General features: G+C 51.5%; 6 protein-coding genes across 6 annotated transcripts; 5 read left to right on the top strand and 1 right to left on the bottom strand.

Annotated features, from left to right (window-relative positions):
* Positions 1–847: 847 nt before the first annotated feature.
* Positions 848–5199, top strand: N7511_003082 (putative membrane-tethered transcription factor (SPT23); the record flags this gene model as incomplete). Its single annotated transcript, XM_057125507.1, has 3 exons — positions 848–1531; positions 1587–5012; positions 5068–5199. 3 exons carry the CDS (start codon positions 848–850, stop codon positions 5197–5199), a joined length of 4242 nt encoding a protein of 1413 aa, XP_056987666.1.
* An 832-nt stretch (positions 5200–6031) lies between these two features.
* Positions 6032–10479, top strand: N7511_003081 (putative TMEM1 family protein; the record flags this gene model as incomplete). The annotated part of the gene is made up of 4 exons (XM_057125506.1): positions 6032–6068; positions 6124–8666; positions 8718–9794; positions 9853–10479. The coding sequence occupies 4 exons, from the start codon at positions 6032–6034 to the stop codon at positions 10477–10479; spliced, it is 4284 nt and encodes a 1427-aa protein (XP_056987665.1).
* Positions 10480–11941: 1462 nt separating this feature from the next.
* N7511_003080 (oleate delta-12 desaturase odeA) lies at positions 11942–13418 on the top strand (the record flags this gene model as incomplete). The annotated part of the gene is made up of 2 exons (XM_057125505.1): positions 11942–12935; positions 13003–13418. The coding sequence occupies 2 exons, from the start codon at positions 11942–11944 to the stop codon at positions 13416–13418; spliced, it is 1410 nt and encodes a 469-aa protein (XP_056987664.1).
* Positions 13419–14734: 1316 nt separating this feature from the next.
* N7511_003079 (putative DNA repair protein (Rad57)) lies at positions 14735–16650 on the bottom strand (the record flags this gene model as incomplete). Its single annotated transcript, XM_057125504.1, has 2 exons — positions 14735–16148; positions 16232–16650. 2 exons carry the CDS (start codon positions 16648–16650, stop codon positions 14735–14737), a joined length of 1833 nt encoding a protein of 610 aa, XP_056987663.1.
* A 3342-nt stretch (positions 16651–19992) lies between these two features.
* Positions 19993–21794, top strand: veA (sexual development activator VeA; the record flags this gene model as incomplete). Its single annotated transcript, XM_057125503.1, has 2 exons — positions 19993–20140; positions 20197–21794. The coding sequence occupies 2 exons, from the start codon at positions 19993–19995 to the stop codon at positions 21792–21794; spliced, it is 1746 nt and encodes a 581-aa protein (XP_056987662.1).
* A 1261-nt stretch (positions 21795–23055) lies between these two features.
* On the top strand, positions 23056–25275 carry N7511_003077 (putative nuclear RNA binding protein; the record flags this gene model as incomplete). Its single annotated transcript, XM_057125502.1, has 1 exon — positions 23056–25275. One exon carries the CDS (start codon positions 23056–23058, stop codon positions 25273–25275), a length of 2220 nt encoding a protein of 739 aa, XP_056987661.1.
* Between the last annotated feature and the right edge of the window lie 530 nt (positions 25276–25805).

Genomic DNA, 25805 nt, shown 5'->3' with positions numbered 1-25805 from the left:
TAAGGTGGGCATCCAAGTACACTGCAGCTAACTGGGTTACTCAATGGTCGGACAACCGATAGCGGGCCATATGAACAAGGGCATGATAGCCCGATGTCTGTGTGGTGCTTGGCGAAACACGTAATGTAAGTATTCCAAGCAGTCGGGTCATTCCTAGAGGAGCCGGATGCGTGGAAGAGAAAAGCATGGAAAAGAAAGGCGAGACCGGATAGGGAATATGTGATACAATGTTGGAATGGAAGGAGTACAGTATGTGAATCGAATGTGATCTAAAACTGATATGGAGCAACGAGGAAGATCCAGAAGGCTCTCCCCGGGGGGCTCCAGGGCTGTCAAACCACGGCTGACCAATCAGAGTCGGTGAACAGCGTATTACGTGTACCGTATTGGGTCACCGCTTACGGTGCCTGAGGTGTCCGGCTTATAGTAGTTGAAAGATAACCATCTCAACATCGACTCATCTTGTTTCGCGATTATTCTGAATTGACTGAAGCATTTCTCTAATCCTTTGTATTGCCCTCTATTTATATCAGATCATCTTATCTCAGAATTGGTGGACTTGCTCTATTGACGTTCGGCCGGGCTGGATCGGCGTTCACAGTTTTCCCGCTCTCCTTTCCTACACAAGCCCAGGCAGTGACTTCCCCCCCCAAACAACCAACCCCCATATTTCACCACTCTCAACTTTTCAAGCGCAGGGCCATGGTCTCTGGAGACTGGTCCTGTTAGAACCCGTGTCAACATTGTATCTCGTGCTCCGACCGCGGGTAAGCCTTCGGCAAGGATAAAGGTGGCGGGTGAATTCAACTCCTGTGATATTTGAGATTCAACTTGGAGACAGCGAAGCATGGGACCATCGCAGGTACCTTCTTCTCCCGCATTCCCTTCCCTGGACCCGATCATTATGGACGACGAAATGGAGTCCACCTTCCGCAACGCCAACATGGACTTCCTCGACCCAACAAAACTCGAAATGTCGACCGAAAGTGCTGGCGGGGATTTCGATGATTTGTTCGCCAGGGCGACGACTTCTCGTCAGAATGGTATCTCGCGGCCCTCGAAATCTTATCAAAACCAAAACCCCCTGAGGCAGGTGTCTGCATTCGCCGCTGACTCGCCAGCCGAATCGCCCGATGACTCGAGTCGCAGCTCTTCGTCCGAATCCCCGCGAAACCATATGCGACAAACCTCGATTGCATCCACAAATTCCGCCGCTCACAGTGAGAATCCCATGGCTTCTGTGAACTACTCGGAAGACTGGATGCGCCCGGAACTATCATCTGTCAAGGAGGAATCACCGTTCAATATTGAGCCTTCCTTTCCCATGGATGGCGGGTTTTCAATGGATCCCGATCTGGAGGTTAGCAATAAGGCGATGGATGCGGCTTTTGATTTTGAAAGTGCGGCCAGCAGCCCCAGTCCGTTGAAATCCGATCATGCCTCTTTACCGAGACCGCAAAAGCGCCCCAAATCACAGCTATGGAGTCCTTCTAGTAACCACGCAGGGCTTTCATCCGATGCTGCACCTCCGGTGAGTCACCAATTCATGCTTCATCGAAGTAACGCTAATATATTATTTGTCTCAGGTTCATGCGCCGGGATCCCCGTTCTTCGCTTTTGGACTAAATGGCCAGTCACCGTACTCAAACAACATGCATCATGATTTAGAAGGGTCGGTTCCGCAGTGGGGTGGACAGTCGCCCTCATCAATTCTAGAAGAGAGTTTTGGAGGCATCAACATGAACCGGCAATCGTCTCTCAACCTCAACGCCTCCCTTTCGCCCAACATGAACTTCGGCTCTCCCGCAGCGTACCCATTCCCTGTCAACTTCGCTTCCTCCCCAGCGCAACCTCCGATGAACTCAGCAACTCCGCTGCAGCCTGTTCTTACGGTGCATCCCACTTCCCTCAAATCCCGTGTCGAAACCCAAATCCCCATCCGATTGACCCTCTCTCCTCTTCCCACCGCCGTCAAGAAACTCCGCCTTCCCTCGCACACCATCTCAAAACTCAAATTCCTCGCCCCTCCTGCCACCGAACCTCTCAATGACACTCTCCAATTGCACACAAGTCTTGTTTGCACAAGCGCCATGCAAGACCGAGAGAAGATGAAGCGGGCGTTTGCACGGACGAGGGGTGGTCATTACCAACCAACCTCGGATGACGAACGTCCGCTAGACGGAGGCGACGTTAAGATCTGCAGCGGGTGTATACAACGAGAGCGCAAACGTGCCTCCCGCAAGAAGCAACGAAAGCCCGAGGAGGACGAACTGTTCCAGAAGGATGAGGAAAAGCGAGTCATTGTCTTCAATACCAGTGAAATCAAGGAGTGGACAGAGCCACCGAAGAACACCAATGGCAACTATGGTGACATGGGATCAGCACCGCCAGGATCTATGCAAGTAGAATTGCCTATGCGAATTGCTTGTTACTGTCGACACCAGAACGAGAAGCTTGGATTCCAGGTCATCTTTACCATCAAAGATCACACCGACAACGTGGTGGCCCAGGCCATCACTAACTCGATCATGATTACCGACGACCACAAGACGCAGGCTCCATCCGCACCTGTGCTAAATGGTCCTTCACCTTCGCTTGCTGATGGGACACAGCTTCCAGGAGTAGGTGTGTTCCCCTCAGGGCAAACTCTTGAAAACGGGAAGAGTCCTTTCGCTGGGCCTCAATCGCCGACGGACCTGCAAGGTCTCCAACAAAGATTTAATTCTCAATATCAACTCACACCTAGCTCATTTGCGGCTCCTGGTTCAGCAAATGGAGCTCCTGTGAACTCGCAATCATCTCGAAGCCTCTCTAGAGGAGCCTCCCCATCGGAATTCCAAGGACCACAGAGTAAACGACGCAAGCACAGCAGCTCCGGAAGGTTGCCATCGGAGTTGACGATGACACGTCTTGAGACCCCTCAATCATCCGCTTCAGCAATGAACAATGCCGCACAGCTCGCAGCCGCTCGTGGCTACGCTTCACCTACCGAACGCCCCTTCGTCACGCCCTCTTCAATGAACGGCCAGTATGGGAACGGACCCCCGACTCCCAACCAGAGCAATGACAACAATCCTTTCTTCAACCCCACTCCCGCCCAACGTCAGAGTTTGGATAGCCTAGCTCAGGTCCCCATGGGCTCTACACCTGGCTCAGCACATCCTAGTCGTCCTGGGACCCCAGGTGGCTCGAATCGCAATGGGTTCCAGGATCCTAACCTCGCTCTCGCACTTGGTACGAACTCATCAAGTCAGGTCTGGCCTCCATTAAACAATGCCCCTAATCGATTGCCATCGGTGATTCATAAGTTGGTACCTGCCGAGGGCTCAATTACCGGAGGTACTGAAGTTACTTTGTTGGGTAGCGGATTTTATCCTGGTATGGAGGTTGTTTTCGGGGACACTCTTGCAACAACAACCACCTTCTGGGGTGACAAGTGTCTCAACTGCCTGACTCCTCCTGCTCTCCAGCCAGGGTTGGTGTCTGTTGTCTTCAAGCATGAGCACCCGACATTTGGTCAAGTTCAGCAACCTCAACCACTCATGCCGAAGCAGCAGCTATTCTTCCGCTACGTGGATGATCGTGAACTTCAAATGTACCGCTTAGCCTTGAACATCCTTGGTCAGAAGCTTGGAAGCCAGGCGGACGCATTCCAAACGGCTCAGCAGATCATGGGAAGCGATCCGAACGCCTTCTTCAACATGCAGGGTGACATGCAAGGCAACTCTTCTGGTGGTCAGCAACGTCAAGTCCCGGGTCTTGATAACCAGGGCAAGCTCAGTGATCTTGATTCCAAGATGTTGACTTATTTGGAATTCATTGACTTGGACGATAGCCCACGTCCGCCGCGGTACAACGCTCGCAGTGCCACAGGCCAGAGTCTTCTTCACTTTGCTGCTTCTCTCGGGCTTACTAGGTTTGTTGCTGGGCTTTTGGCACGGGGTGCCAACCCCGATGTCCAGGACAACACCGGAAACGCGCCTATGCATCTGGCTGCCCTTAATGGTCATGCTCATATCGTCAACCGCCTACGTCTGACCGGTGCCAATGCCAATGCCCGCAGCGTCCGTGGCTTCACTGCCGCCGATCTGGCGACAACCCTTGCTGCACATCAAGCTGCCCTTCTTCCCTCCCGTCACCACCGGTCTCGCAGTGTTGGGTCGCTTACATCTCGCCGCCGGCAGAGTAGCTCGGCTTCGCTCAGCTCTATGTGGGAGGTATCATCGGCTTCTGGCTCTCTTGGTCATGCTGTTGATGATTCGTCGGATCTTGAAGACGAGGATGATTTCAGTGATGACTCCGACTCTAATTCTCTTCACTTCACTTCCTCTCGTCGTTCGAGTATGCACCAAGACTTAAATCCTCCTATCGTGGATAACAGTGAACAAAACCCTGCACCTGGCCATGAGCGAGCCTTTGCCCCACCAGCTCCTCTTGTAGCCTGGCGTGATCAACTGGCTATTCAAATCAACCAGTTCCAACACAGCGTGGCGAATGCCTGGCCCACTATTCCGGCTCTGCCCCAGATGCCTGCAATGCCCGCGATCCCCGCAATCCCTGCCCTTCCGGATTACCAAGGTCAAGGAATGATGCGTCGCATCACCAATCTTGTTCCCCATCGGCCTGCTGCTGGCGATGGTTGGTGGGATTACCTCAAGGGTAACTCAGCACCAAGCCCAACTCAACCACCGTCATACGATGAGCTATATCCGCACCCAGAGACCAGTGCCGATGACGATATGAAGAAGACATCCCTCCTTCGCGCCGCGACTGAGGCAGCTCTGGATCAACACTTTGAGGCTCAAATCGAGGCTCAAAGCAGTGCTACTCCCGTGGCATCATCATCGCAGGCTGCCTCCGTGTCCGCCCTGGCCCAGGCCGACAAAGAGGAGCTCAAGGAGGTCACGATTGGCCGCAAGGTCATCTCGCATGAGCAACAAAAGCATCTTCGAGAACAACAGGCCCGACGAATGAAGGGTCTAGGCAGCGACCGCAACCTCTATTTCATTTGGGTAAGCAACTACATTTACCCCCTCTCGTTCTGCTCATAACTAACGTTTTTCTTAGATTCCCCTTCTTCTTTTGGTTATCTGCGCATGGGTACGCAATTTCGTACCCGGAATCTGGCAAGGCGTCACGGACAGCTTTGAATTTGTGAAGGCTCGCTCTACACAGCGGGCTGTGGAAATGGGCATTTAAGTTACCGGTAGTATCTTTTTTTTTCTTTTGTGCTTTCCCTATCTCCTTTTTTTTTGGTCATATATCTCTATGGCGTTTCTTTTGAGCGACTGAACCTTTATATAACTTGAACCGCTAGATTATCTGTCGGTTGTCTCTGTTTTTTTCTCTCTTGTCTCTTTCCTGTTTATAATGACGCGGCATGACTATGTTGCACCTTCTAGTGCCATCCAATTGTACAGATTTTGCATAGGATTTTTTTCTACTCGTTTCGGTTGGTTTTCTTACTAGTTTCCTCCTTCTCGCGACTTTTGTGTGCTCTCTGTCTCTACACTGGGAAACTCGGGTCATGGTTTAGGCTTTACATCTTTTTATAGCTTGTCAAACAAGTCTTCACAGATACAAAAACGCTAGGTAACATCAATATCATTTCCCTGTCATACTAGCAACCCTTACTTATTCAGTAGTGAAGAGGGGATCTTATAGAGAGACCCGACTCTGTCTATCTGCTGCGAACAGGTCGGCCATTGGGGATAGTAGGACTAAAGAAAAAGAGAGCACATGGGTGGTATGAAAGAGAAACTGTGTCTCTCTTTCTCTATATGCGTAGAGGTCTTAGTTATAGTTATACTTAACTTAGCTTATAACGCATAGCTTATTAACTGTAGCGGAGCATCAACTCAGGAGAACGCCAAGACTCCGGCCGTCCAAGTCAACACATGTCTCCGAAACACCTCACCCCGCGACATTTCTCCGAGCTCACAGGAGTCGCGTGCAAGCTCCTCTACAGTCTCAATTTCAGCGGAATGCTCTGCATATAAAAAGGCCGCTTCCCGAATTCGCCTGGGAAATCATGGACCCTTCACAGGCAGCTTCGAGCAATGTAACAGGTACGCCTATGATGATTGAGACCAAGGCTCGCACTAACTAATGACCTACTCACAGTTGAATACACGGATCCATCTGGTTTGTTTCCGCTTATACAACCAGTTATCGAAGCAAAACTTCCCCTAAAGAATCTCCACTGGAAATCGCCAACCCGCCCCGTGCGGTCGATTGAGTCTCTCCGCATTGGCTTCACCCCCGCGCAAGAATCGAACGAGCGAAAGTCTTCTAGCGATGCTGTTCCCGGCGCAATCGCCCACCGCCGACATCAGATACCCGGTCTACGGCAGACGCCGTATCTGAAGGTTTACCTCCTCCGTTGCGACGACAACGAAACCTACAAGGCGACGGCACGACGGAACCTGCGTGAATGGATCAAGGCCAATGCGCCTTCGCAGAGCTCGCAGTCTGCGATTGCCAGTCAGGAAAAGCACGATGCGTTTGAGTGGTTGATTCTACACGTGGTGCCGGACAGTGAAGCTGCGGAGAAAGCAGCCGTGTCTACCTCTAAATGGGGTCGAGGCTCAACCTCTGTGCTTGAGAAGGTGAAAGCCGACTTCAATGGCACGTCCAAGTCCGCTACAGACCGGGTAGGTCAATTGCGTCTTTCGAAGCCCGGGATCAAGTCTCCCGAGTTGAATGAACAATTGGAAGACCTGATCGATAAGATGAAGAATGGCATATTGGCATCTTTCGATCTCCGTGTGGCTCAGTATGAAGAGGATATCAAAGAAAAAGACTCTCAGCGTAGCCTGCCTGGATGGAACTTTTGCACGTTCTTCATCCTCAAAGAAGGTCTGGCCAGGGGTTTCGAGAATGTGGGCCTCTTTGAAGATGCATTGGCTGGGTATGATGAGTTAGGGGTTGGCTTGGACGCAGCTATCCGGGATCAGCTCGAGGGAAGTGGTGATCAGCATGGTGGTGCACTCTTGACTACCAGTAATAACTGGACAGAGAGGGCTAAGAAGGCATTGGAGAGTGGTGCTTCGGACGAAACCGATGCCAGTCCATTCACAATGCTCCAGCCGGAGGAATTCCCACTCAATGCCAATAAGATGCCCTACCGGGAAATGATCTTAGCAAGCGACATCTCCATCTTTGATTTCCGTACATACATCTTCGCTCGGCAGCTGACTCTACTGCTCCGAGCTGCACGCGCACCCTCGCTTCCTGGCACTGAGACTGCGGCCGACGGCAAGTCAGGCAAAACGGACAAAAAGAAGCCCGAGGATCTCATTTTGCTATCCGAGATCTGTAGAAGATCAACAGAGTTCATCGGTCTAGCTGCACGTACGCTCCGCTTTGATCTCCAAACTGGGCTGGCTGATGTAGCCCATGATAGCAAGACCGATGTTATCAACAACCTTGTCTCCTCCTGGGCATTCTTGGTGGCTTTCCAGGTATTGAGCCAGACGTCCACTCCAACTCTCAGTTTGCCCGAGTCTTCTTTGCATGCCGTCGCCAAAAGCAGCGAAGCGGCTGCTGTCACGGCTGCGGATTCTCAGGCTAACGTGCCTCGTCGCACAAGTTCACTTATTGGTGCGGCAGGCGGTCGCCCTGGTCGACCAGTAACCCAGGATATTTCTGATAATGTGGGCTTGCTGCAGCGTCGGTCGACCTTGGATCACCCTCAGCCTGCGCCTGTTATTACACAAAAGACCGGTTCTGAACAGTTGTCATCCGGCAGGGCGGAGTTGTTGCTGCTTGCACGACGCTCGCTGGTAGAAATTGCTCAGAGACGGGGCTGGGCAGAGAGCTGGAACGATCTTGGTCTTCTCTTCGATGACCGGCATCGTTCTGGGGCGAGTGCTTTGGCCGAGGTCTCATTAGATGATGATAACTCCAAGTCAGAGACAGACTCCAAACCGAAGCAATCATCGCTTGTGGGCATTGAACTTCCTAGCCTCAAAGCTGCACTAGGTTCAAAGGATGCTTATTTATCGGTCTATGAGGATCTTACAGACCGAATGATCCGTCACCACATGGCAGCAAACCGCGTCAACTCTGTCGAATCAGCCCTGGCTGAGATCGCCATCCTACGATATCGGCAGAAGGACTACGAGTCAGCAGCTTCTTATTTCCATCGGATGGCTCCATTCTACGGTACTAAATTCTGGGTTATCCTGGAAGGAAGCATGTTGGAACTCCACGCTCGGTGCCTGAAGGAACTGAAGCGGAACGAAGACTACGTTCGGATGATGCTACGATTACTTTCCAAATTTGCTTCATATGCGCAGGCGCAATTGTCAGCGAGGCAGAAGACCTTGGTCAATTCGGTGCCCTCGATTGAGCAGGAATTGTTGGATGGACATGTTAGCGATTTGTTTGAGGCATCTGGGGCTCTTCAGAAAGACATTCCGGCTTCTTTGACGGACTTCTTCGCAGACCTCAAGGTCGAACCAGCCATTCTACTGTTTGATGATCGGGATGGTTTCCAGATTCAGCTATCACTGCGGTTCTTGCTAGGTCGACAGATTGAAGTTGATTCTCTCAAGGCTCGTCTAGTCAGCGCAAACACCTCCCAGAACTCTGAACACTGGGTTGAGAGCTCTTCCAAATTCGTGGTGAAGTCCTCATCGACACAGATTCTCATGGGCTCTTCGGTAAGTACTGCTCGTTTCTTCCGTTGATATTGATAACTAACTCATGATCAGACCACGCTACAAGGCAAATACTTTGTTGACCGTCTCGAGCTAAGGGCCGGTAATCTTGTCTTCCACTATAATAACGGACAGGACTCTGCTCTCCCCGCTGGTTTCCGGGAAACAGAAGATGCAGAGGAAGCCGATCAGCGACCATACATATACTGTTATCCTCCAGCCGACGGTCTTCAGGCAAAGATTGTATCGCCACACTTGATCAATTTAGAATCAATGCGGACGCTTGAATTGGAACTCAATAGCGGACGAAATAATATCAAGAGCGGCACAATTCGTGTCCGACCAGCTACTGCAGGTCTGCGACTCCGTCTTACGGAGACAGAAGTTGTGGATGGCAAGCTCGAGGTGAATGCCAACTCCGAGTCTGGTATCATCGAGTTCACGCAATTAGCGGCACACTCATTCGTCCGGCTCCGCATTCCTTATACTGTGGAAGAGGCATTTACCACACTCTCGGCGCGAGCAGAGATTGGATACGAGACCGAGCAAGGCCGATTCGCTTCAGCCTCGTCATTCAATATTCTTTCCACGCTTCCGATCTCGGTTAATGTTCAGGATATCTTTAAAGATGAGCTACTGTTCTCACGATTTACCGTCAGTCCTGCCATACAGGTTCCACTGCGTATCACAAACTGCAGTCTGCCCAGCTCGGACATCTACAACGTGGAGTCGGGCATCAACGGCCCTGTCGCCCTTGACGTCTTCCCCAAGCAGCCTGCATCGCTTCTCTACAAAATCCGCCCGAATGGCGGCGATGCCGGCAAGTCAGCGGCTCGCAGCCTGCGTCTCAGCATTGATTTTACATGTGTGGATGATGAATGCCTGGACGCAATTGAGAGGCGGTTCGCCGACTCAATGAACTCCAGTCCATTCCGTCAATACGCAGCGCTGCTCACATCGCACATGGTCAGCAGCTTCCGTGCGCAGCTAACCACCAATGACATGGAGGCCATTGGACTCATCCGGGAGGTAGAAATGCTACCATACAAAAGCCTACGATGGGATGACCTGCTAGGAGCACTCAAAGAACCCGCCGAAGACGTACGGCAGTGGCTACAGGAATGGCACAAAGTAAGCCTCATCCCAAACTATCACCACTGCCCTCTATCCTGTACTAACCAGCAAGCAGACCAACCCAACCATCCACCTCCCTAGTCAGCCAACCATCCCAACCCGCCGCATAATCATACCCGTCGACGTCCCAGAAATCCAAGTCGTGCACACAGCAGAACTGCAACTCCAACCAACCCTCCAACCAGGACCATCAACCCACGCAGCCGTCGGTGAAATGATCACCGCCGAACTCATCTTGCGTCACACGCGCCGCTGGTCCTCCCCAACAACCCGCGACTCCGAACCCGCCGACCAGCCCCTCGAATGCTCCTACGAGCTACACGCCAACCCCGAACAGTGGCAACTCGGTGGTCGGCGGCGTGGCAACTTCGTCGCCCACGACGGCGAATCCACCCGGTTCACGGTCCTCCTCCTGCCCCAGAAAGCAGGACACCTCCTCCTGCCCGGCCTGGAAATCCGCACCTTTTTTCCACCGTCGACTCAGCTGCCTACGTCGCCTGCTGCGGACGCAGCAGTCCCGTCTCGCCGCTCAGTCCCGTGTGAAGTTGATTACCGGAATCATGGAGAGACAGTCCTTGTTCTTCCTGACCTGAGGAAGACTACGGTGAGCTTGAGTGCGTCCGGGGGACCTGCCGGTGCAGGGTCTTGGTTAATTGATTCCGAACGTCGGGCTGAGATTTAGTTGAGACGAGTGTGATTGGTGGGTGTATGGATAGAAGAGGTGCAGGAGATCTACGATCACGAACTACAATACAGTACAGTAGCATGTGCAGTACTCTGCAGTGTATAGTATCCACGCAAGCATGCCTATCAATATCAATAACCCAATATGTCTGGTTCATATCCCTCAGACTTCCCAGGGTGGAATCCGGGTGGAGATAAGATCTTATCTAAGGTGGCGAAACTAAGAAAATTAAAGATGTTTGCACAGTTTGTGTCCGTGTTATTTTCACTTGTGGGGCCCAACAAAATCCCAACAAGCGCTTTGGGATCCCCCTTGCAATTGCATGGTCCGATCTCCAGGGACATTCCATGTCCTATCTACTGTACTGATTTCCGAGTACCACGATGCTGCATAACACCCCCCAAATTGAGCCTGCAGGATACAATCTACCGTAGACCTCAATTACAGAACAAAACAGCAGAAAACGCCGTATACACGATCCCCACTGCCCATCTCACGAACTATAAGGTGGATCCCTCCAGGACAAAAGTTGGGACCCAAACCCCGAATCACATGCATCGAGATAACTTACCAGCCAAGAGCGAGGATCAAAAAGGACACGGCAACAGCCCACTTGCCACAATTGCTTTTGGCGCCCACCTGTCAGGCCAATCCTTGCAACACGAAATCGGTTACACGAGAACGACCCGAGGCATGTCGATCTCCACATGTGCTGGAGACGGGCTTCACCGTAATGTGAAGTGTCATAGGCTGGAACTTGCGCTTCCCGTCGCTATATGCATACAATACTGTAGGTATACCGGGACATAGATCATGATTAAATTAATTCCTTGTGTTGGCTGTTTGGAGTCTTGGAAAATTAAGGGTAAAAGTGTTGGGGACCCCGAATGGGTTTAGAAAGGTGGCACCGTGAAGAACTGAGTACAGTATTGGTATATGGGTATACATGGACGTGAGGGAATGGAGACGGGGAGATCCGGGACATTAGAAGAAAGAGAAGAAAAATAGCAGGATCAGATTTGCAGAGCTGAAGTGGCGTGGCTGAATGGGCGAAAAAAAAAAAAAAAGGAAAAAAACTGAGCAACACAGCTGAAGAGAAAAGAAAAGAATGAGGGTTCGCAGTATTTGCAATACCACAATACAGTCCCGCCCATACTGGATGACTGCGGGGAGGTATTGCAAAATACACACCCCTGGGCTCATTTTTATCCTTCTTCGCTTTCCCTTCTTCTCTTCAATTGTCTGCTCTCTCGTTGGTCTGGGGGCTTGGTTATTTAGCTTGAATTCCCTTTGCTGTTGCTGGCTCCTTTCCCAGACGTGAGACCTCTTTGACACTAGCCCTCCCCCAACGTTGTCTGATTCATCCTCAGTACTGCTCTCTTAGACGCATTTGCTTTAGGGTTGAGAGGGAATTCGTCGGTCTTTCTTTTCCTATATATCACCAGCATCAGCACTCAGCATGTCTTCCACTGCTCTCCCCAAGCGCGTTGCGCTGAACCGCAACCCGGCCACCGAGTCCTCCACGGCTAGCTCGGTCTCGGCTTCACCTTTCGACAGCCCGCGTCAGTCGCCCTCGTCGACCTCTCTGTCGTCCATGGCCTCGGAGCAGGAGGCCAGCAAGATGCTGGACACATATGGCAACGAGTTCAAGATCCCCGACTATACCATTAAGCAGATCCGCGATGCCATCCCGGCCCACTGCTTCCACCGCTCCGCGGTTACCAGTCTGTACTATGTCTTCCGGGACATGGCCATCCTGGCCTCGGTCTTCTACCTCTTCCACAACTATGTCACCCCCCAGACTGTGCCGTTCCTTCCGGCTCGTGTCGCCCTCTGGACTCTGTACACAATCGTGCAGGGTCTCGTCGCCACCGGAGTGTGGGTTCTCGCTCACGAGTGCGGCCACCAGGCCTTCTCCCCCTCCAAGGTCCTGAACGACACCGTCGGCTGGATCTGCCACTCTCTCCTGCTGGTCCCTTACTTCTCGTGGAAGATCTCCCACGGAAAGCACCACAAGGCCACTGGTAACCTCGCCCGTGACATGGTCTTCATCCCCAAGACCCGTGAGCAGTACGCCACCCGCGTCGGCAAGACCATCCACGAACTCGGCGAGCTCATGGAGGAGACCCCCATTCTGACTGCCTCCAACCTCCTGCTCCAGCAGCTGTTTGGTTGGCCCATGTACCTCATCACCAACGTCACCGGCCACAACAACCACGCCAAGCAGCCCGAGGGCCGCGGCAAGGGCAAGGCCAACGGCTGGGGCGGTGGTGTCAACCACTTCAACCCTGCTTCCCCTCTGTACGAGGCCAAGGATGCCAAGCTGATTGCCTTGAGTGACCTCGGTCTCTTCCTCACCGGCACTGCTCTGTACTTCATCGGCAGCAACTTCGGTTGGCTCAACCTGCTGGTCTGGTATGGTATTCCCTACCTGTGGGTTAACCACTGGCTCGGTAAGTTTCTTCCTCTCCGTGATATCACACCAACATCCTTGAAAGAGCATTAGCTAACATCTCTCAGTGGCCATCACCTTCCTCCAGCACACCGACCCCACCCTTCCTCACTACCAGCCCGAAGCCTGGAACTTCGCTCGCGGCGCCGCCGCAACCATCGACCGTGACTTCGGCTTCATCGGCCGCCACATCCTCCACGGCATCATCGAGACCCACGTGCTGCACCACTATGTCAGCAACATCCCCTTCTACAATGCCGACGAGGCCAGTGATGCCATCCGCAAGGTCATGGGTGACCACTACCGCAGCGATGCCCACACCGGCTGGACTGGCTTCTTCAAGGCCCTCTGGACCTCTGCCCGTGTCTGCCACTTCGTCGAGCCCACCGAGGGTGCCACTGGTGAGAGCCAGGGTGTGCTCTTCTACCGTAACACCAACGGTATCGGTATTCCTCCTTCCAAGATGGTTGCCAAGGCTCAGTAGAGAGTCTGGTAGTTGTTAGTTTGCTGGTTTTTGATTTGGGTGTGACTCCTCGATGGTGTTTTCATCGTCCCTTTCATCTCTCTTGGTCTTATCTCATCGCATTTTTTTTTTTTTTCGAGTTTGACTGCCGCTTTGTGAGATCTTGTGTATACTTCTTGCGTGCCGCACAGATACACGGATACATCGAGATTTGTTTGTGAGATTTGGCGAGACATAGATCGAATTTGATGCTTTTCACTTCGTCAGATCTTCGCTGTCATGCTTGTCACGCTTTGTCACGCTCGTTCAAGTTGACTCTTCTTCTCGATTGAGTTTGTGATGGTAGAGGTGGAAGTCGAGGTTCAAGGGGAAGAAAAAGGAGGCATGTCTGAATTGAGATTAGTGCAACAGCACATAAAAATGTGGCGATAGCATGACGGGGACGTGATGATCTTGTTCATCTGGAGGACTTTGGTTCTCTTTCTTGTTCACCTGTCTCAGTGGTTAATGGAAGCGTATTCTCTCTTTTTCATATTTTCTTCTTCTCGCTGCCTGTCGCTGTGATCGGCGCCTTTTCTTCGTAGTCGTACATTTTCATCGACAAGATCCTCGACACTTCATAGACGTATGCCAGGCGGATAATAAAATAACGTTGGTTCAACTCGACCTGTCTTGGTCTTCGCGAGACCCTCCACTCCTTGGACACACATCCCTTCGAGTATAGGAGATACTGTATGTAGGAGGGAGGGGCAACAAGACAGGAGATAGTCTGCAGCCAACCGACTTGAAGCGCAGGCACCAGGCTACAGCATGCGTGCCAGTTAGTTGTCCACGATCGACCAACCCGGCAGTGGTCTCGTGTGCATCTTTTCAACACGCGGATACACCGCTCTCTGACAGATAAGGAGTTTCTTGCAGCGTCGTCCTAGTATGCAACGAGTCGAGAAATCGAAGCAAGGATCGCATCTGCACCTCTTCAGGAAGGGAAAGAGAATGGACAGAACGACAAGTCCGGGGAGTGAAGAAGGAAAGCGACGTCACACTGTTGGGCAAAACTTGGTTTTGCGGGGTCGACCCGTTTCCGCCACTTGCCGGTTTGGCGTTTCTAAGCATTGCATGTATCGCCTTGGTTTTAACGTTAACTTATATTGTCATTGTCATTGTTTTATATATATATATATATATATATATACAGTAGTGTGTATAGTGTCAAGCAGCGTGAGAAGGGAATATGGGTATAGTGCTATGCTCCGCTCAAAAGTAAATGCATATCGACAAAATATCACGGCTGGGCTGTGATCGTGGCCCATTCTGCCTAGGGCAGATAGATGAATCATTCATTCGAAACTGACGCTCCGCAGTCCGCCGGCCCAGATTTCGAAGTCCACTTCGTCGGTCTGTGGCTCGGCGGATCTTCCTGGTGGGGTTGATGGTAGGAGATCTTCTGGTTCGTGCTCTGTCGGTCCTGCCCAGGGTGCAAAGACTAGTTTCATTGTTCTCCTTGTGACGCGGTCGGGGAGGTATTCGAGATCTTGATCTTGGGAATGTGGATCTGGGTTTCGGGCTGTTGCATCTGGAGAACCGGGCTGGGCATCGGGGGTTTTTCTTTTTCTTTCCTTGAACTCCGGGGCGGGGATTGCAGCGGGCTCGACGTCTTTGCTAGTGTCGGGTTGTTCCTGGGAAGACCGCATGAATTCAGACGCCGTGATGGGTTTTTCGTCTGGAAGTTCTGAGCTGGTTTCTGTTTTTTCTGCTGTTTCTGCTGTAAATGTCGGGTATAAAACGTCATGCGCTGGAACTCCGAATCTAGATTCCTCTTTCTTCAATGCAATACGACAAGCAATCTGGCTTGACCAGAATATCCCCATAGCTGGATTTTTGAGGGAGGCATGGGGTGAGAAGTCATCGCCCCAGCCGGTGAAGAATCGTTCTTGGAGATGGACACTTGTTGCTTGTTTGAACGTGAGGTCTGTGTCACAATGTGTCTGTTGGAATGTATTTTCGTCGTGATCTCCGTAGAATTGAGAAGAAGTCATGGCAGAGGATGAAGGCGGGTCTTGAGAATCGGACGGTGCTTGTTGAGTACTTTCATATTCCATGTTCACTGGTTGGGACATTGAGGGCTGAGCCATTTGAGGCTGCGGCATTGCAGGTTCTGACATTGGAGGTTGTGACTTTGAAAGCTCAGTCGTCGGATCAGAACCCTCCATATCTTCTGCAGTTTGGCTCGGCATTTGTTCTTGTGACGCAGACTCATCATCAGTATCTGGGTCGTCCGGCACGTCGGGCATATCGAAGCGATCAGAGACTTGATTCGCGACAACAATTGCTACATCTTGATCCACAGCAAGGTTGCGTAACATATGGCCCAGCTTCGCAAGCTCATTCGTACGTGTCGCCAGGGCTATGGCATCGGTGGAGGAGTGTTCGGCACGATAATTTGAAGTTATCGAGTCGATAATAACCAGCCCAATATTGTAGCGTTGGATTGCAACAGGAAGCTGGTAATTCAAAATGTGGTCTTGTGCCTCCAAGTCCATGGCGTTTATAGACAGGATATCCTCCAGTGAAGGTGCCTCCTCGGCCGACAAAGACGAAAGTATGGGGTGGCATTCAATGAGCTGGGAAAGCCGGGGAGTGGATAGCGGGTGCTCAGTCGAGATGTATAATGCGCGACGCCGGAGGCCATACGGCTTCGGCAACTGAACAGCCAGACATAGACTCATGAGGAATTGGGTCTTGCCACTTCCACTATATGTAAATACAATCGTCAGACCCAACAGGCCAGCAGCGAAACTTCGAGATCGGCATCTGCTACATGCACATGGACATACCTCTCCCCAGTAATTTCAACCATATACCCCGTCGGGATCCCACCCCCGAGAAGGTCGTCCATCACGGGGTCCAGGGTGCTGATCGTATTCCATTGTGACGTCGTGCGGCTTGTCGCAGGGCCAAGAGCTAGGCCAGTCGGGTGTATACTGGCATTCAACTCTTCATCCTCATCTTCGTCGCCGTCTGAATCTTCTATAATGGGCTCGGACTCAACGAAGCCAATGTCGGCATGGAGAGCCTCGACAACGCGGTCGCAGAGCCGCCGAATGTCTGCGGGGGGCACATGGGCGCGTTTCGCGATTTCGAGGAATTCGATGGTGAGTAGGTCGACGGTGGTGATTTTTGTTCGCTCTAAAGCTGGGAGAAGGTGTTGATATGGTTTTGTTTGGAAGCCAGGTAGGACTGTTAGCAGATCCATAGGAGTGACAGGAGGAGAGTCGCGGCTTGGTCGTGTCGCGATTATTCGTGGACTCCGGACCAATCACAGGCTTGGGGTTCGCGGAATCGAGGTTCACTTGTATATCAGTTCTATATCAGATATTCGAGATTCTCGGTGGTTTTTGTTTTGTGACTACTAGAATTCCTACGACTTGTCTGGGATGGTGTCGTTCTTCGGCTGTCTTTAATATATTTCCTGATTGAGTACTACATGAGATGAGGATACTGTCAATGAATGCAACAATATATTTCTGCTTGCCAGGTCTGTAAGACAATGACAAGGCCCAATTTTCAATATCAGGCTTGAATCATTATAGTCCAATGCTCTGTGCAAACCATGCGAGAAGCCTCGATGATCTGACATAGACATACTCCTGCGGTGCAGTACTTCAAGAGTGTGGGCTACGCCCTACAATATACAGTAGAAATGATTTGCTTACAGTTTCCCAAACAAGCTAGTTCCCTCAAGCGCATAGTGTCTTTAGCTTGAGCAAACCTGTTTCGCTCCAATCAGGTATACTTTCAAGTGATTGTCGGCTGAAACCCGCGTGTCACATGGATATTCCTAAATAGGAAGGTTATAAGACGATGCTGAGCCAAGAAAGATGTGTTAAGTGATATCACTGAAGTTTGAGCTACAGTACAATTTACAGTACTGTAGGAAGAGTGTTTGAAGGAGGGTCCAGATGATGTTCACTATCTACTGTATACTGGGATTCCTTTCCAGACAGCTGGGACGGGTAGATCATTCACGCTGGATTGAATCATCGACGGAAAGCCAGTTACACTTAGTTGGTACAAGCTCGTACAAGTGTACTTTTGTTCCGCAAGGAGTGGGGGGAATTGCCACAGACCCTGGGATACAGTAGACCATTTCGATAATCCATATGTACTGCACAGTAGTGTGGTGATCAACCTATGTTAACAGACCTCTCTCAATCATGCCATTCGACCTCGGCAGATCTCGCAACTAACAACAGTACAGTAAAGTACAGACCTGATATCTCGTCCAATGATGAACTCCGAGAAGAACTAGTTCCACGTGGCAGCGTAAGGATTAAACCGACTTAGTCTGGACTTAGTCTTTCGCTTACAACAAATGACAGGTCGCATCTCATGCAAGGTCATCGTGGAAATTAAGTCGTCCCGAGTGCCAGGTATTCGGTCAACATATATGTACAATCGGACCATTTAACCGGGAGAGGATGAACGGCCTGCATTGCTTGATATCCAGATGGTGTCAAATGTAGTCTCTGCCTCACCCTATGTCTACAGTAACACACCCAACGTACTTCGTGCCGTTCCATCCAAATCAGACGCAACAAACATACCTGCAGTAGCGGCACAGCCACGCCAATGAACCCCATCCATCGCCCCCATTTCCGCGTCAGTGTGCCCTATCTGTTCCGTTCTACGGTATACATGTAACTCCAGCCCTTGTGCCTGTACTGTACAGTAATCTGCGAACCGTCTCGCCTAGCGCCTGATGCGACCGCTGTCCCAGGGTTGATCCCGCTACTGTAGTCCAGCCGCACAAAGCAGCCTCGTACCCTCGATCCGACTGGAGCACTAACTCATTGAAGCAGTCACCCGTTCGGAACACATACCCCGAATAAAGAAAGACGGCACCCAGGCTCAGTCACTACCGATCCTTGGGACAGGGGTTCCGGACCCGACACACAACGTCGAGGGTGTAGGGACGGAGTGCTACGTAGGGAGTCGGAATTTCGACCAGTAATCGGTTGCGTTTGCATACCCTTATGTGCAACAGTTGAGACTCCTGCCTGAAAGAGACTTTGGGCTATTTCGGATGGGGACTAGGCCTGGGGGAAGGGGAGGGGATGGATATAACATTACTGTACGGAGTACACACCGTCTAGAACTAGAACTTAAAATTACAGTGCTGTTCACTATTACTTCCTGGATGTCGCTAACTCCATTCCTTTCGCGAGTGTTGGTTACTACAGGATGACCTACGGTGGAAACACCTGTTGCTGAGGAGTTCACGGTCCAGGGCAAACCATAATCAGGGCTGACAGTCAGATTCTCAGCACAACATTAAGTGATCACGTCAGTGATAAGCAGATGATTATTTTATCGTAGCCGTTGTGCATGCACGGAAAACGCAGTGGCATGATGTTCAATTGTGGCTTGCTGTATAACCCCAAGGACTTCCAAGCCACTAGATTGTCTCGTACTTGTCCTTTGCTTGATCTGTTGTAAATTAACCCAAATCCAGAATCAGAAAACCAGGCAAACAAAAAAGTCAATCGAGGCCGATCGAGGTGCGTCGATCGAGTGCAGACAGTGCAGACAGTGCAGACGATCACCAGCGCCACGAAGAATCGCATGCAACGGTGGCAAGTACAGTATGTCGGGTCCAGAATATCACTTCGGAATGATGGTTTTCTTGAGGAGTGATTTATGGGTACCAAAATATCACAGGATAGTCATTGATGAGAATTATAGAAGACCAAAGTATAGACCGATCTGGAAGAGGAACTAATGCAGAGGGCCTCATACGAGTTCCCCGAGTGATTGTTTCGGGGAAATACAACAACTATACCAACTGGACTGTCCTCAGTGTACAGTGTACATGTACCGTCCAGATAGTCCACAGTAGGGTTTCGAAGCAGACATGTCCCAGGCTCAGAGAATGCCATGTAATGTCGATCTCATACACAATACACAAATCAAGTTAGTCGTTCATGGCACTGGTAAGTTATTTGCCTCCAAGTCTCTGATTGGTAAGCCCACTGACCCAACCTGAAGGTTCCATGGTGAGGGTCGCAGGATCTTCCATAGGATATCGACAGAGAGATTCAAGTGAGAATAAAGGTGCGGATAGGGGTCTCCGGTCCGTTGGACTGGGACTCTGTGGGTAACGTGGAATTCACATGCTAATCCCTGTTCAGTTGGACTATTGCATGGGTTGTAAGTTGGATAATTTGGGTATTCTAATAGTAAGATTATAAGATAATCCGAATATGTTCTTCTCCTATTATCATCGAGAGCATTTCCTCGAACTTTTGACAAAACAAGAAAATAAATTACAAGCCATTACAAGTCAGTTACCCACTAGTGTGTCACTGCTCCCCCTCTCTTTCTCTCTGCTTTTCATCTCTGCGACCTTCACAAGCCTGTTCTGACTTTTGGAGGCATGTTCTGCCAGGGGGAATAACGTTGAATCCCCCATACTCTCTGGTGACTTTGGAAGCTGGTCTTGGATATTGTGGGATCGAACCGAATCGCTCTCCGTCCGGTCTTGCGCCCGGCAGAATACTTGGGATCGCTACGAAGACCAGCGTCAATCCGATCGAAAATGGCGAGCAGACCACCCATCATGCCGCCTCACAATGAGACCGAGCACTCGGTCAGCCGGATTACTCGTGAAGGCAAACAGCTCACCTACAAATTGAGCGTGATGCAACAGCCGGAGCGAGCCAGAGCCTGTGGTGCAGGAGCAAAGTGTAAGTCCTCAGGATTCGAGTCGTCGCGGTCGTGTTGGCTAAAACATCTCGTATAGCATCGGCCGACCGTCGCCCTGTTGACCCGCCGCCCGTGGTCGAACTTCGTATCTTCGAGTCCGATCCCAACAACGAAGCCCACCAGACCGATATTACCTTTGCCTACAACGCGAACTTCTTCCTCTACGCAACCTTGGATACTGCACGCCCGATCGCCCACGGGCGGGTATCTGGGCCGCCATCGTGCCCGGTCTTGACGGGTGTGCCAGTCGCCGGCATCGCGTATCTCGACCGTCCATCGCAAGCGGGTTATTTTATCTTCCCAGATCTATCGGTTCGTCATGAAGGACGCTATCGGCTGAACTTCCACCTATACGAAGAGATCAAGGACGCCAAAGACGCCGATCGAGACTCGAATCTACCTCTGCCTAGCCAGGTTGCTCCGGTCGGTGGAGCGAAGCCAGATTCGCCTCAAGCATTCCTGCATTTCCGTCTCGAGGTCAAGTCCATCCCATTCACCGTATATAGTGCGAAGAAGTTCCCGGGCCTGGCCACCAGCACCTCCCTAAGCCGCATCATTGCCGAGCAGGGCTGCCGTGTTCGTATTCGTCGTGATGTGCGCATGAGACGCCGGGGAGACAAGCGAGAGGAGGATTATGAATTCGACGAAGAACGCACCGGTGTCTACGCTCGCCCAACAGACCGATTCTCGACACCGGATCGCTATGCGGCTGCGATGGACCGTCCCCGATCCAATAGCAATGGCAGCGTCGTGGAATCGCCATATGGGTATATACCACCGGATAGACGACCATCCGCACCAGACTATGGCTTCCAATGCCCGCAACCTTACCAGAGACCCATGCCACCTGCGCCCATACCCCACTCACAAACACCTTCATATCAATCACACCTCTCATTTGGCTCTACGCCTACTCACTACCCGGCTCCGCACATGCCTCCTACACCTCCGCCAGCTGTATCCGCAGGGATGTATTCACCGCAACATACATATGCGCAAATTCGAAATCAATCAAACACCTCGGAATACGAAGGTACACCTGGTGGGTATCCCATGGCGCCTCGGATACCCGAACAACGAACGGGCTATCCGAAGCCGTCTGTGACTTCTTACCACATGGAACCGCCGCCTAAAGCACCATATTACATGGACCCTCGCATGGAGCCGCCAAAAGTACCGACTACCATGGATCTCCGTGTGGAATCACGCACGGAAACCCGAATGCCAGACTCAAATCTCTACCACCCAGTGCCACAAGCAGCAGTGTCGCGTACTCAGACCCCAAGTATGGTATCAGCATTACCACCATTAAAGACCCTGCCCAATGAATATGCCAACCAGCTTGTTCCCTCCGTGGAATGCACGTCTCCCAGTTCAGGGTACGACAACGTTTCCGGGAAGCGCATGCTATACCAGACTGGTCCGGCATACGGAAAGCGATCCCACGAAGACTCATTTGGTCTTGATGAACGTGCTATGCAGAATGGGATGCGGCCAGATGCTGAGCCTTACCCCACAGCGTATCGCGATTTCGCTGCAGAGAGTAGGGCTGCATTGATGGCTGAAATGGGCATCGAAATGTCCTACAAGCGTGCCAACGGCCGCACTGTCCAGAAAGCCCCTCCGCCCACTTGAATTGACGTGCCTTGGCCGGATGGCTGAGCACAACTTACTCGCATTGGACTTGCTTGATGACCGATGAACTAGTCAATGGGCCGGATCCTGACACGGTCACTTGCATTTATTGTACATGTCATGATTTTCCTCACTGCTACATTTTGAACCCTAGAATCCTCGATGCATGACGCAGCCTTCTCTTCACGAAGAGGAAGCGTGTGATCCCTTCCCCATCGCATCATTTCTAAGATTTACAGAGCTATACAATATACCATTCTTGATTCCCCTCTTGCCAAGCGCAAGGCGCACTGCTCCTTTCACCCCCGAGCAGTGAAATTAGGGAAATGCCATCCATCCCTTCCCGACTTGGGCGTCCCCTGGGATGGTTTATATGATATATAGGGAGTTTTCGGTCCTCGGGGTTTATGTTTCCTTTGTTTCTTCGTGTTTTCTCATTTTTATGTCTCCTTTTCTGTTATGGGCTGGCTTATGGATGTTTAAAAGGGCGGCATAGTGTTTTTGTGTTTTGTTTATGGACATCAGAGCGGGTCTCATTATGAAACTGCATTGAGATGTTCAATGTTGCGGTGGCCTCCCTTGCTTTGAACCCTCGAAGTGGCCTAATCTACCCTTCATGTCGGCGGTTGACATGTTCTTGATACCTAGCATGTTCTTCGAGCCTTGTGCACCCACGTAGCATGTCTGAATTCAACGTCAAGGTATGAAGTGATCGTAGATGTAAACAGTATCTGCATTCCTCCCCACACATGTTGGAGACACGCGGACTGATCGAACATACTGAATCCCCCGCAAGGCATGCGAGGACAGTAAATAATATGCAAATAATTCAGGGAACATTCTATATTTCCTCCATGTAGCGGGTACTTGGCTAACCGTGGGCGAAGTGCGGGTGGCTCGGGTACTGGGTACCACAACAAACTTGCCCCTTGGCAAGTGCGGAGTATGTAAACAAACCAGGACATTTGCACATTTGCCCACTCGCTTCCCTTCTTTTTAAATATTCCACTTCTGTGCTGTATGCTACAGTAAAGCCCCCTTCACCCAGTCTATATCTCTCCCTCAACAAGGGCGCGCGGAGCAGGGATGCCAAAGGACACACCCACCGCAAAGGTATGGCATCCAGTATCCAGTATCCAGACTCCTTGCCCGAATCCCCACGGAAGGGATTCCACCAGAATAAGAAGAAACGGAACTGACCAACCCGCCGCCACTCCAGATCACCCGCGAGCCCCAGTCCAAGTCCAAGTCCAAGTCCAGAATGGACCATGACCCAAGCCCCGCGCAGCGCTCCTCGCGCAAACACATGCGCTCCAGCGATGACGACAACAACTACGACTGGAGCTCGGACGTGTCTGGCCAATTTGACGACGCCGAAGAGGCAGACCAGGATGAATACCGGTCGCTCATGGCAAACCTGGCCAAGCGCCGCAAGTCCAATGATTGGCCTTTGCCCGATGAAGCGGCAGACTATGTTCCTGGTTCTGGCGATGGCGCGAATGACCGCCGCGTCGCCCGGACCGAAAATGGCAATTTGAGTGCCAGTAATACTGGACCTGGATATAAGGCTTCGCCGCGGGCGTCACCGCGGGCGTCCCCTCGTGGGTCTTTGGCCTCGCTGCGCGCGAGACATGCCGCTGCTTCTGCGTCTGCTTCCAGTCCCCGTCATCAACGCCGTGGTCGGACCTCTCGTTTTGTGGAGGCTACTATGAGTGATAGTGTCAGTGAGAAGCCGCCGAGTATTTTTTTTCGTGATCAGAAGCCCGCTGGGCCGAACCGCTCGTCTGGGATTTTCCGCTTCGGGAAGGCTATTGCCTCGGCGTTTAATCCGTTTGGTGGTTGGAGCAAGAATTCTGAGGATGTGAACAAGTCGCCCCAGAAAGATGTTATCAATCAGGCTGAGGCTGCTTATGCGGAATTGAAGAAGGCTGGTTACAAGGGTACCAATAAGGGCTCATATACCCAGACCCATGGTGTCAGTACCTCTCATGCCGACCATACTTGGCAGGCTATTCAGGAGAAGATGGAGAATAGCTCGCCTGTCAAGGATTCGCGTTGTCATTCCGTTGACCATGGTGATCGGGCTGTGCCATCGCGCTCTGACTCCTCGGCTTCGAAACGCTCCTCTTTGCAGGATCTGCGTATGAATCTCTTCAACAAGCCTCATGAATCGCCTTCTACTGCCCCTGCGGTCTACTGCGACAGGACTTCGGACGAGTCTGAGCCTACTGGTTTACGCAAACAACCCTCGCGTCGAGAAATGTCGCGCCAAGCAAAGTTACTCAAGAAAGTCAGCAATCTTGAAGAGAAGCTACTTCGTGCTCGACGGGAGCTCCGTGACTTGACTGGGAATGAGGAGCGGACACCAGTCCCGACGCCATCTTCGAAGCCTCTCAATACGGAGATTGATCCTGCATCATTCCCAAGGAAGTTCGTCCCCGGAGCTCTTCCTAGTCTCCCATCGGAGAGACTTCTGGATCAGCAAGCAGAGGCATCCGAGTCTAATGAGACCAGAGTGACGGTGACCGCCCTGCCACCTATGGAAGACCGAGAAAGCTTCTCGTTTGAAGAGCCACGCCCAGCTCGAAGCCCGGCTGCGGCCAAAACTCCAAGACGCCGCTCGAAAGAGGCCCGGCCGTCGTCAATGGGTAAGAACAGCTCTTCCCGTAAGCGGAAGTCACCCAATCCTGAACCAGTCGATAGTCGGAGCCCTTCTCAGCCCAGTCAGACGGACTGCGGTGACGCCAACCTCGAACCCGAATACGACTTTGACGAATTGATCGACTGCGGTCTTCTCAGTCCCCCGAACAAGGCGAAATGGCACAAGTCCGAAGTAGGCGAAAGCCCAGGCTCTGCTAAGCGCAAACAAGCCATCGACAACGTCGGTCTCACTTCACTCACAGAAAAGGTCGACAAAGACATCTCAAAGAACATCAACAACGAAAGCGGCGCAGACCGCAACAAAATCAACAAAAGGTCTCACTCTGTCCAATCCCGAAGACTCTCCACGACCAGTCGCTCACCAAATTCAAAGCCCTCCACCCCCGTCCGCATGAGACCAAGCGCACCAAATATGCGCACCAAATCAACCACCTCAGACCGGACTAATACCGATGTCTGGTTCTCGCCCCTGCCAACCACCCCCACCAATCAGCCCGACTCCCATCGCTCCTTCTACCTCCAGTCCCATAGAACTCTGAACCCAGACCGTAGCCCACGCGCTTCTCCCTCAAAGGCTCCCCGGGGTTATCAGCGAGGCTACGGCTATGGTCTAACACGAAACGAGGACGTCCCTCCTGTCCCGCCTCTCCCAAAAGAACTGCGCATGAACGCTGCCACAGTCACCCAAAATAAGAACAAGTCACCGACCAAGAGACCGATATCGTGTCCCGAGCCTTCTGCCCTCCTCTCACCTGAGCCGGGCTCTGTCCGTCTTCTTGGGGGTCTGGAGGATTATCAGTGGCCAGAGGATATCTTTTGAGGGATTCTTCCTTATTCTTGTTCATTCAAGATGGCGTTTAGCTTGACAAGCGTGTTCTGTTCGATTCTGTACCATGGACCATGGGTTTCAACGGTTGGCTCTATCTGGTGACGTTATATCGTTGTGTGGGCGTAGGTGTCTTGGTTCTGATTGTTTGTGTGATCTTATGATGTAATGACGGTTTATACCCTGGCGTCTTGGGTGTGTTTGTTTCTTTCTTTGCACTTGAAATTCTGCATTGAATAGGAGGTGTGGTAATGACCCGGCCTTTATTGTTCAATATATTATTATGGTCTAGTTAGTCTCGTGATAATTTTATCGGCCCGATGCCGAACCTTGTGTGGAAGTTAGTCTATTCACTGAGTTTGCTGTTTTTTTATTGTTATAAGCTCTTTCTCATAATGGATATCTACGATGTTGATGAAGGCTCAAAACAAATTGATGGTTTTCATCTATACTTCAGTCAATTGAGATCTCTACCTCGGCAATACTAGATCATACTGACTCAATTGACTGGGATTCCCCGGAAT

This window comes from Penicillium nucicola, assembly GCF_028828085.1.
Source record: "Penicillium nucicola strain IBT 29836 chromosome Unknown utg000002l, whole genome shotgun sequence".
NCBI lineage: Eukaryota > Fungi > Ascomycota > Eurotiomycetes > Eurotiales > Aspergillaceae > Penicillium > Penicillium nucicola.
This window is presented reverse-complemented; position numbering and strand designations above follow the sequence as displayed.